The sequence below is a fragment of the Manacus candei genome, unplaced genomic scaffold, assembly GCF_025592945.1.
Source record: "Manacus candei isolate 608988 ecotype Guabito, Panama unplaced genomic scaffold, ASM2559294v1 h1tg000037l, whole genome shotgun sequence".
NCBI lineage: Eukaryota > Metazoa > Chordata > Aves > Passeriformes > Pipridae > Manacus > Manacus candei.
The window spans coordinates 7,163,548-7,175,661 of NW_026138085.1; the positions used below are offsets into that span (position 1 = coordinate 7,163,548).

Genomic DNA, 12,114 nt, shown 5'->3' on the forward strand with positions numbered 1-12,114 from the left:
ACACCATAGACCTGGCTGTCAGTTTTCACTCCAGGCTGCATTTTTGGCAGCATTCTGCACACAAGGACTCTTAACAGGAGCAAACATGCCTTAAAATGTTTATTATATAACAAAGCAACGACAAAATCATTCTCTCATCCAGAGAATGCCTCTCTGTGTCCAAGTTGTACTGGATTTCCACAGGCTGAGCAGCAATCCTGCAGGATCCATGTGCACTGCTGTCCTCTGCTGGAGGAAATCCTGGCTCAGCCCCTGCCAGCACAGACATTTCTCCTGCAACTGTTAAATTCCACTGATGATTCAAGAGAAAATGAATTCTAAAGGAGTTCCTGGAGACGGACACTTTTCTGTGTTCTCTGTGCTGTTCCTGATGACACCTTGGCTGACCACCCTGTTCCCTGACATCCTCATTTTTCTAGGAAATATATTTATAATCACGGAATCGTTTAAGTTGGAAAAGACCACTAAGATCACTGAGTTCAACTGTTCCTCCAGAACAGCCAAGCCCTCCAGTAACCCATGTCCACACATGCCACAACTACACATCTGTTAAAACCCACTAGGGATGGTGACTCCCCCTGATTCTTACACAGAAACATCCCACCCCACCATCAGACAATCAAAACACTCTCCAACACACAGTCCTGCCTCAACATCTCCTCCCCCTTGCTGATCCCTTCTAAAGAGTTTGCAACCATCCAGTTGTGCCAGTCTCCTGGCATGTCTCCGTGATGGCAACTATGCCACAGTTTTCCTGCTGGCTTCTAGCACCTCCTGTTCCTTGCCCATGTTGCAGGACACACCACGTTTTGGGGGAAGAAGCCCTAACTCCTATGTGACCGTTCTCACGTGCTTCTGTGGTTTCTAACATATGAATAAGCCTCATGTCCCAGACAAGGAACCCAGAACAAACCCAGCTCACAGACCTGAGAGTTCTGTGCAGTGCATCTCCCCAGGGTTCAGCAGAGGCCACCTGCCCCTGGTCCTCCCAGCCTGGCCTGCTGCCAGCACCAGCTTGCTCCCACGTTGCCCAGCTCCCTGTCCAGTATTCAGGGAATGCCCCCGCTTCTATCCCACTAATATCCAGCTCCAGCCACAGCTCAAGGCACAGTCATGAGTGGTTGATACCACGTGCAGTGTCCTGTGTGACCCATGGGTCTCCTCCTGCAGCACCTTGGCGCCTGCTCCAGTCAGATCCTGAAACTCCCTGCAGCACAGCCCCCAAGCCCCTGGGTTGCTCCACACTTGGATGCTCATGCCAGTCATCACCAACAGACCCTGCGGCCCATCCAGAGCTGCCCTGGCACAGGCAGTGTTCCATGCCAGGGTGGCACAAGTCACAAGTCCTGGGTGAGCAGCCACACTGGCGGGGCTGGCACAGCACTGGAGTGGGGCCCTGGCACAGCACTGGAGTGGGGCCCTGGCACAGCACTGGAGTGGGGCCCTGGCACAGCACTGGAGTGGGGTTCCTGCAAGGTGTGAGACAGGCTAAGGGTGCCGCCCGCAGCGCCTGTGCCCCAGGTGCAGGGGGAGCCCTGAAATGGGAAGAGCCCAGATGAAACACTGTGCAGCCGCTGACGATTACAGGGCTGGGATATGTTAATGCTGAGCTCTAATGAAGATGCTCCAAGGCAAGAGGAAATTAATTTTAGAGGCTGCCCTCCCCCCAGCAGGAAGCCATGCGGGAGCCTGTCCAGTTCCCGAGGCGCTCCCTGGCAAGGGGATTGCGTTTGCAAACCGTCCCAGCTGGGAATACTCTGGAGGAGTCTATTGTTCCTGCAGCATAGAGGAGCAAAGCCAGTCCTGGATACAGCCCCAGGAGCAGTGGGCACACGGTGTTTGCTGGTCCCCCAGCTCCTCACATTCCCTCAGGGCTGAAGGGAGCTCCAGACTCTCCTGTGGCTCTGTCCAAAACAAAACAACTTCATTGGCCAAGTCATAGGATCATCAAAGAATCACAGAATGGTTTGGGTGGGAAGGGAACTTAAGAGTTCATCTCATTCCAATCCCCTGCCATGGGCAGAGACATGTTCCACTAGGCCAGGTTGTTCAGAGCTCTATCCAACCTGGACTTGAATAAGTTACAGGCACTGGGGAAGGAGCAAAATAATGAAGAGGTTCTCTTGTCCAGGTCTTAGAGAAGGAATGTGGGACTGAGAAGCAGGCACTCATGGTGCTGTAGTGTGGTGGTTTCACATGGCAAACAAAGATCTCTGAGCTTTGGGGGGGCTTTCTGTCTTTTTTCTTTCTCAAACAAGGTGACAAGGTAATTCCCTATGTGGCACCTGTTCAGTCTGGAATGAATATGCCCCACTTCACTGCATTGTGTCAATTTGCTATAAAGGTGACAGAGTCTGGCTCCCAGGAGAGCCTGCAGCCAGCAGTGCTGTGTGTTTCCCAGCAGAGCCTCGGGACACCATCCTGCTCCATGCCAGCACTCACCCCTTTTCCTCCTGATTTCTGGTCAAACGGTACCATCGTGATCCGCTTCGATTCCCTCTGGTACGTGCAGTAATGCTTCACCCAGGAAGTCCCAAAGTGACCTACAGAGCAAATGTAGGTTTTATTCCCAGAACCAGTGCCCTCCCATTAACAACCTGCTATGCTTAATGATCATTTAACATAACACATTCCTGTACCTACAGTTTCCAGTTGGATTAAGTGTTATTACCCTCCTTCTAGTCAGGGGAAAGACTTTTATGAGGCACTGGCAGTAATTCTCCCTACCAGAGAGAACCCGGCTCCCACATTCCCACCTCAATATCCCACCCATTGGGCCAATCCCTTTCTTTCAGGGATTGTGTACCTGCTGAACCAGCCTTTGTGTCCTACACCCTGACAAACCCCTTCCCCAGACTCCCACCCACCGCATTCCCCATCAGGCAGCTCCACCACCCCAACACCTACGCTTCTCCTGCACGTAGAGATAACCCTCCATCGTGTAAGGGCTGATGTTTTTGTGCTCGTGAGGATTCTCCTTCATCTTCTTCATCAAAGCTTCAACCTCTGATCTTGTTCCTTCAAAACGGTTTCTTGTCTGCAAATTAAAACAGGAATGTCTTCTCCAGTGCATGGACCCACAGAGGGCTCTGCAGCACAGAAGCACCATAAGGGGTGGGACTTCAGCTGGGTCCTTACAGCCATGTGGGAAATGGGACAGGGGAGCCCACTGACAACAACAGGACAGGCTTGCTTCCTGGGCCTGGATTTAAGCTAGGGGAAAAATATTATCATAACTGGCAAGGGCATCCAGTACTTAAAGTGGGCTTACAAAAAAGAGGGAGATTGACCTTTTACATGAGGAAATAGTGATAGGACAAGGAGGAATGAATTTAAACTAAAAGAGGAGAGATTTAGATTAGATGTTAAAAAGAAATTCTTCCCTGTGAGGGTGGTGAGGCCTTAGCACAGGTTGCCCAGAGAAGCTGTGGTTGCCCCATCCCTGGAAGTGTTCAAGGCCAGGTTGGACAGGGCCTGGAGCAACCTGGTCTAGCGGAACCATGGCAGGGGGTTGGGACTAGACAAGCTTTAAGGTCCCTTCCAACCCAAACCATTCTGTGGTTCTATGACTAAAATACACCAAAAGGTGAGTTAGCTTGGCTGGACAGTGACAGCAATGGGTACGTGGCACAGGCACACTCACGTTCTGGATGCTGATTGTCAGCTCTGTCTTGAAATCGCTGAAGTCCTTTGCAAGCTCGTAGCCGTGGTGGTAGAACGTGAAAAGCCCCTGCAGAAATGCCAGCAGCTGTGCCGGGGCAAAACGAATGGAGATGGTCAGTTGAGACCCACAGCTGCCCCCAGAGCCGCTGCTGCTGAGGGGAAGGGGCCCTGAAGCCCCCCGGGCTCACTGGTCGGCCCTGGGGAGATGCCCTGCTCCTCATTTCACCTTCACACCTCCCCAAATGGACCCCAAAGCGAGGCTGTGTTTCCTTCCCCCAGAGCCAAGGCAAGACCCCATCCCAGGACCCCACACACCTCTGTCCCCCTTTCTGCATTACCCAGGCCCTGGAGTCACCAGGAGCAGAGCCAGGAGGGGTCAGGCACAGCATGCTGCACCTCTTCCAACTCTGAGTTACTTTTGGATCAGCAGGAATCACCTTTGCAAAGAACTGGAAGGTCTGGCCCCTCCCAGAGCAGCTTTAAAGGATTTAACGCCTGGGCAAAGGTACATCTTGGAAAACACTTTTTTCCTTACTTCTGTCACTTCTGCACTCTTCTTTCCTTGTGAATGTTAATTATAATTTGGGGTTTTTTCCCAATCAAAAGTGTTTTTCTTTTAATTGCTCAGGCCCCTCAGCCTAGCCCACCCCAATAACTGTCCCCACAGTTAAAAAATTAAACGTTGAAATGCTTCCAGCACACACATGGTCACTAAGCCAATGGCTCTGTGCCCCAAGGCTCCCACAGTGTTTTCCCCTTCAAACCTCCCTCTTTAAGAGGGGTTGTGGGGGTGAGGCTGGAGGGCCCCAGCTTCCCCACTGCAGGACAACCCACACCACAGCCCAGCTCCCCATGACTCCCCATTCCACCACACAATCCCCTGGTTTTTGCAGGCTGAAGGGGCTTAAGCGTTCACTTACAGGTTCCACAAACTCAAACATCTTCCTCTCCTGGACCTCTTGCACCTTGAAGACATATTCTAGAGAGACTTCGTAGAAATGCTGGCGAACCTGGTCCACCTGGCTGTCTGCCTGCAGATGGATTGGAGAGGAAACTCGAGCTCAGTACTGAATGGAAACACTTGGCCTTCTGACCAGAGCACACCTGGGTCTGATGGCAACATGGCCATGCAGGACAAATTCAGTTTCAGCCCCCAGTCATGGACTGGACAGATGGCACAGTGATAAATATAAACCTGATTCACATGAACACGCTTCACATGAATCTTCCTTCAGCCAATAAAAATGTTTTTATGACTCATGTTCTCACCTCCCCGACAGCTGTGCAGAAAACACGCAGGAGAGGCGAGGAAAACGGGAAATCACTGCATACTTGACAAGAAAAGGCAATCCTCCACTCTCTGGAAAGCACCATGATGGGATCTGCCAGAGCATCCCAGGGCAAAGGCAGGTGGCACATACACCCACCACCAGCATGTCACTTTGGTGGATCAGCAGACAGCAAATCCCCTCTGCTTTGAAAGCCCAAATGAGCAAAAATAGGGACATGCCCCAATCCCAATGCCTAAAAATAACCCAGTCACGCACACAGAGTGGAGCCGCTGCACCAAAAGCAGTGTGAGGGACACAAGCATCCCTGGAATGTGTCACAGAATCCCAGAATGGTTTAGGTTGGAAGGGACCTTAAAGATCATCTTGTTCCAAGCCCCTTCTATGGGCAGGGACACCTTCCATCAGACCAGGTTGCTGAGGTGACATTTTGCAAGTGACACTTTGCATAGAGCAACCGAGAGTGTCACTGGGGTTTTGCCCTTACAAAATCCAGCTGGCAAACACCCTCCTGGATGTGAAAAGCAGCTCGTTCCTGCTTCTCTGAGTGACACGCCCATGAAATGTCTCGTTTCCCCTCCTTGACCTGCCACCAGCTTTTGTGCTCACAGTGTGCAGGCTGAGGGAGTCAGCAACCTGAGTTCTGAAAAGCAGAAAACATGATGCAATCGTGTAAGTCTGCCAGAAGTAAAATGGCAAATTAGACTCTGCATGTTGTTTAACTGGTCAACAGCCAAAGCAGCAGAGAATTCCCATGGTCTCCTCCTCTTCCCGCCTCATCACAGCAGTTGCACATGTGGCTGCTATCACCCTCCAGATGTGGACAGCTAGAGGTTAGGAAACAGAAACCACCAAATCTCCTGCATACAAGCACTCTTGTCTCAGGAAATTGGGGAGTCCAGTGGAGCTCCAGACTGTCAGAAATGAGTGGTGTTAATTCCCAGAAATGCTGCACTCACCAGCACCTTTCCTGTGCACACACCTGCAGCCCCCTGAGAGCCCCACAGCCAGCAGGGATGGTGATGGGCAGCCCCCAGAGAGGTGCCAGATGGGGCCAGTGCTCCACCACGTCATGAATGCCACATCCACGTTTCACAGCCCTCATGCTGGACACTCTTTCAAAGGCACTCCCCATTGGTGGGGCCTGAGCCATCAAAACTATGTACACTTCCCAGTGCCTCGGGGAAGCAGGCCCCAGCACCCCAACAGGGAGTTGGTTCCAGCGGGCTCCAGCCTCCTCCTGCCTTCCCAGAAACAGTCCAAGTCAGTGTCTGGGGTGGGAGATGCCACCAGATGGCACCAGCAGCCAGCCCTGCTCCAATGCACCTGCACAGCATCCCACGCACAGCCACTGCCTACAGCCTGCCTGCATCCCGCACACAGCCACTGCCTACAGCCCGCACACAGCCACTGCCTACACCCTGCACACAGCCACTGCCTACACCCTGCACACAGCCACTGCCTACACCCTGCACACAGCCACTGCCTACATCCCGCACACAGCCACTGCCTACACCCTGCACACATCCCACGCACAGCCACTGCCTACAGCCCGCCTACAGCCCGCACACAGCCACTGCCTACATCCCGCACACACCCCGCACACAGCCACTGCCTACACCCCGCACACAGCCACTGCCTACACCCTGCCTACATCCCGCACACACCCCACACACAGCCACTGCCTACAGCCCGCACACAGTCACTGCCTACAGCCCGCACACACCCCGCACACAGCCACTGCCTGCATCCCGCACACACCCCGCACACAGCCACTGCCTACAGCCTACGCATCCCACACACAGCCTCCACCTACATCCCGCCTGCATCCCATACCGCATCTCCAGGCAGCCCCGCAGGGCCATGCTCTGTCCAGGGCACAGGATCACACCTCTAAAAGCAACTGTTGTACAGCCATGACAGCCATGAGTGGATCGTTCCCTTGCTGGACAGAATTCCTTCCACTCCCGTGCCCATCAGTATCTCAAACATGAACTAAACCAGGGGTTCAGAGGGTCATTTAAAAGCCATCATCCCCTGGGACACAGGGGTGCTTCCATATGGGAAGTTATTTACAAGCCCAGAGGACAAAGCCAGCTTACAGGCGTATCTGCCTGGATTCTGACCCCTCCTCAGCCCTGATTTGGTGGAAGATGATTACCTATGCCAGAGGTATTTCTGCTCTCAAGTTCCCACCTCTGCTGGGCGTTGTCCCATCACCTGTGTTGTCCTGGCGCAGGAGCCTTGTGCCCATGAGTGCCCCCAGTAAGGGATCAGGAGCACACCAGCACCATGTCCAAAGGCAAGGACACGCATACTGAGGGGACCAACTGCAGCACAGGGAATTTCAAACTTGGAAGAAGTGACTGAAAACTCAGTGTAGTCATCCAGTAAGAGCATTTGGCACCGCAGCAAACCACGTCCTGAGTCAGGGATGGCTCCTAAAGCAGTTTAAGGCACTAAGCCTGATCCCTCCTCCCCTGGAGCCCAAAGCAGCACAGCCACTTGCAGAGAAGGAGATCAGACATCCCTGATTTGTGCTGGCACATGGGAAGCCTGCAGCAGAACCAGTTCCCCTCTGTTACACTCTTTAATTATAAACCCTCTCTCCTTTTTGATTGCTATCCATTTTGGGATCTCTCTGATTTACTCACCAAAACAGCTCCATTCCCTTTCATTAAGGAAGAGGGGAAAACCCAGCACTCGCAGCCAGAATGATGGAAAAAATGAGTTTACAGTCAGGAGAACCATTGTTATAAGCTGGGTAAGGCATTCAAAAAGCTCTCCACAGTGACAGCCAGACATGGAAACACGGAGGTTGCTCTCACCTCCTGAAGCTGGGATTCTTTCTTCTTAGAAGACAAGTTCAAGTGCTTTTCTAGGACACCACAATACTTCTCAGTCTCCTTGTCATACTTCTTTTTGGCGTCCTACAAAACAGAACAAAATGTGTGACGCTGAACACAATGGCACCGGATTAGCCATGAGGACCCACAGCATCCCTGCAGCACATGGCAGGACAGCATATCCCAGGTGGGAGTTAACATGAGACAGGACCATGGCCTGGGGGCATCAGCTGGAAGCAGGCGAAGCTGCTTTTATCTGTCAGCATCAGGCAGCTACAAGAAAGCAGCTTATGCTTCCAAAATCCAAGGGTTGGGGGAACCCCTCTTCTACTCCTGGGGCCCAATGCTTGGTAAAACACACAGACCAGGCCTGGTCCAAAGACAACAGTGAGGAAAGTGCTTTTGAACCAGAATATTACCACAATTTCATATCCCACCCCTGCCAATCCTTGCAAGACTTTCTCCTTCGTGTCACTCAGGACTATGACACAGTATGGCTGTTTATGGCAGGAGCATTAAAAAAGGATGTCAACTTCACTTTCTTTTGTACCCCCATCCCAACCAGGCAATCCCAACACACCAGTACCAAATCCATGCTGGCACCTGCTCATAACCAGCTCCCTTCTGGAGGACTCCTCTTTGTCTTTTGTTTTCAGCTGCATGAAGCAGGGCAGCACTGCTGGGCTGGGCACCCCGCTGCCATGCAAACGCGGCCCCAGGCGCTGGCATGAGCTTCTTGCAGGCAGCAGCAGGTTGTTATAACAACAGGGGAGCCACAGACAGTGGTTTTCATTTCAGAACAAAGGCAGGAAAGAAAGTGGGGGGGTCAGACTGTCTCACAGCCACTCTCAGCCACACTGGCGCTTCCCTGTCCTGCCAGAAGCCGTCTGAGTTCCCGTGCGACACACCGGGGTGGGGAGTGCAGACCAGGGGGTTTGGGTGATTGGGAACCCCTCCAAGAAAATCCTAATTCTTGCTTGGAGTAAGGAAAAAGTTCACTTCAACTGGAATGTGATTTTTGGCCCTTGGCATGTTATTTGGTTGTGGGTGAACTCAGAACACTGAGGTTCTTCCCGGGAGCTGGTTCATCCCCGTGTCCCTCCCACAGCAGCACATCACCTCCTCCCATGCCTGTGCCCATCCCTGCAGTGTGCCAGGTCCTGGCCACCTCTGTGGCTATCACTGTGCAGCTCTGGGCTCTGCTCCCCTGCCTGAGCTGGGGCTCCCAGAGGGGACAAGTGGGTCGGTTACCTTGGCGGCCCCGATCTGCTCCTTGCGGAACTTCTCCAGCGGCGTGATCAGCACCTCACTGGCATTCTCGATCTGTGGGCAAAGACAGACACAGCTCTGTTGACCTGTGCTGCTCAACAGCCTTTCCACAAAAACCCTCCCACAGCCCACAGACACCCACAGGCCTCACCCCTCCGGCTCCGCACTGGCTGAGGGGCTTGTACCAAACCTGTGAGCCCCCCCAGCACCAGCACTGGCCATTGTCCAACAGCGAGACTCCATTTCTGATGCTTTTCAAGTGTTCTCCTGCCAAGGCCACCCTCCCCTCCCTCTGCTTCCCCTGTGGCTCCACTAAGGGTAAGGGAAGGAGCATTGGGGTGGCAGCCACTGTCACGTCAGTGCCCGGGGTGCCACAGTAGAGCTGTGGGCAGCAGCAGTGCCACGACCCCCTGCTCCCAGGGACAGATGGGGCCGTACCATGCGCATCCGCTCGTCCTCCAGGTTCCGCAGCACCGTGGCAAACTCCTGCAGAGACTTGGCTGGAAGGGACACAGTCAGCATTTAACATTCAATTTTTAAAGAAAGAGAGAAACTGAACAGGGGGTTTTTGTCTGTCTGTGTTTTGGGGGTTGTTGGTTTGGGTTTTTTTTTATCCTCTTTGCTCTCTCCCTAAAAAGGTTCCAGCTGCCTATGGAATCAACTGGCAGCAGAGCAACCCCAGGACCAGGTTCTCACCTCCAGAGAGCAACACCCTCACCTCAAACCTGCCCTAGCCAACAGCTGGTCACTGACCAGCCCAATAGTGCAGCACTGGGCTCAGCTACGCCCAGGGCACAAGGGGCAGCTCACCAACACAGGGACCTGGAGCCAGTGAGGAGCTATTTCTGCTGAGACTGGGCACAAATAAACAAGTGAAGTTAAATCAGGGCTAAAGCTCCTTTGCTCTCCTGGCTCCAGACGATGTGCACAATAAGCTCTAAAAGTCCAGCTGGGGCAAGAGCAGGATAATGGGGAGGGAAGCAGCTGAAGCTGTTGCCCTGTGCCAGGAGAAGCTCTGTGGTGGAGCAAGGCCCAGTTCAGGGAGCACTGCCAGGCTCAGCACTGCTGGTTCCCACCAGCACAGGGCCCTGTGCTCCTGCAGCCAGCAGTGAGACTGCTGCTCCTCTGCTTCAGGTCACAGCCCCTTGCAGTATATCGAGCCACAACCACATCCAGATCCTGCTCTCCAATGCAAAACACCCAGATAACCAAGACGGTTTCAGATACAGGCAATCTTCTCTGTTTCTTATCTGGTAGTGACAGATTTAGGCCAAAAAGCAACAAGTGATTCCCTGGGAAAGGCTTTGCTGATGTTGAACCAGGAGGAATATGCCCTTTTCAGAGAACAGGAAAGCGCCGAAACTCCTGGACCCCTTGGTGTCCTCACATGTGTTTCCCCCGCTGTGCCCTGCTCAGGGACCTGGAGTGAGGTCCAGGGCACCAGGACTCACCTATGCAGATCTCATCATCCGTTTCAGCGTCGCCGATGCAGCGGAATTTGAACTCATTGAGGGAATCCGCGAACTTGCGCTTGGCGGCCGACAGGTCTGTGGGAGAGGGGGAGCAGGGAAAACAGGGCTGTTAGAAATGGAAAAGTACCCCAACAGCAGGATACAGGCAGATACGTAATCCCAGCTGGCAAACACCCACAGAGGGACCCATTCAATGGGACCCCCAGCACCACAGAAATTCCCGAGCACTGCCCTTCTGCACCCACTCCAGGACATTTTGGGGTCCCTGTCAGCAGCCCCCAAAATACCCTATAGTGGATAAAACCTCGGAACACCATGAGAACACCATGGGAGCCTAGGCCCAGAGCCGTGGGGCAATGGCAAATAGTGACACACAGTGACACTGCCCTTCAAGAGATGGCACTTCTGCCAGGCTCCCGGTCCCGCTGAGGGAAGGCCCCACAGACATGCAATAATGCAGAGGTTCATTCTTCCCAAGCTGCAGATTCTCTCTGCGATCTGGATCCTATTAAGTTCTTACTTGCAGTGACCTGAGTGGATCCAGGACTGGCTTTTCGAACCTGCCCCGTAACCCAGCACACACAGACACGGTCCCGGGCACCGTGAGGCCACTGGCTCCAAAGGGAAGTTGTGGCTGCCAGCGCTGCCGGCATTAGGAAGACACAATGCTCAGTCCCCTGTGCATTTCTTCACTCAAAGCCCAAAATTCAAAATTCAGTGGTTTTTTCCCCCCTTTCCAAGCACCGGTGGAAAACATGCCTGCACACAAAGGCCGTTTCCTCTTCTCAGACACCAACAGCCGAGAGATAACCACAATAGAATCCAAGTGTTTTGCTTTTCCCATGGGATAAGGGAGTTGGCAGCTTTCTCCAAGCATTAAAGCTGTTCTCCCAGTATTCCTGCTGACAGCCCTGGGGCTAATCCTGCCCAGTTCAGTCCCGGCTGCCTTTGCACCACTGCTTCCTAAGGCAGCAGAAAACCACCAAGCCATGGCAGGCAGGGAGAGGGAAGGCACCGGGAGCTTTCCCAGTGGAAAAGTACAGAGGGGGGCTTCTCCAAGAAGAAGGTTCACACATAACAGGATTTGCACTTTGCTCCCTGGAGGACGGAATGAGCACGGCTTACACCCTGCCAGTGCCTGGAGCTGCCAGGAATCTCCATCGGCACCTACAGATGTAAGCCATGTGTTTTTCGGGGACAGCTTCCCCAAGTGCTCCTGCCAGGGTTGAAAAGAGAGACTCGGGGGGTTAGAGGGTTTGCTCCAGCTCTGGGGCTCAGTGAAGGGCACTGGGACAGCCCTGGGCAGCTCTTTCCACCCCCCACCACGGGCTAATGTTGGTGCTGGGGGCTTGGGGACTTTCACCGGTCCCAGAGCCAAGTGGCCTCCTGCCTCCTCTGGAACAATAATGAAGATGACGTTAATGACTCAAGGAGCCACTTCCTCCCCCGCAGCCCCGTGCTGACCAGCAGCCACCAGCCACACTCTCTCCACATATACTGTGGCCTCCCTGAGCCCTTGGCCATGTTACATGTGACACATCCCCACACGAACCCGACCACATGACACCCCTTGTG

The 12,114-nt window shown here is 53.5% G+C and overlaps 1 protein-coding gene across 3 annotated transcripts in view; it reads right to left on the minus strand.

Annotated features, from left to right (window-relative positions):
• ARHGAP26 (Rho GTPase activating protein 26) overlaps positions 1–12,114 on the minus strand; it is a 117,692-nt gene that overhangs the window by 88,207 nt on the left and 17,371 nt on the right. For all 3 annotated transcript variants that reach the window (XM_051794220.1, XM_051794219.1, XM_051794221.1), the window contains exons 2-9: positions 10,519–10,614; positions 9,506–9,567; positions 9,050–9,121; positions 7,781–7,882; positions 4,584–4,694; positions 3,644–3,748; positions 2,908–3,037; positions 2,443–2,543 (exon numbers count right to left, since the gene is read on the minus strand). In XM_051794220.1, coding sequence (XP_051650180.1) covers positions 2,443–2,543; positions 2,908–3,037; positions 3,644–3,748; positions 4,584–4,694; positions 7,781–7,882; positions 9,050–9,121; positions 9,506–9,567; positions 10,519–10,614 — 779 coding nt within the window. The remainder of the gene's footprint in view (positions 1–2,442; positions 2,544–2,907; positions 3,038–3,643; positions 3,749–4,583; positions 4,695–7,780; positions 7,883–9,049; positions 9,122–9,505; positions 9,568–10,518; positions 10,615–12,114) is intronic.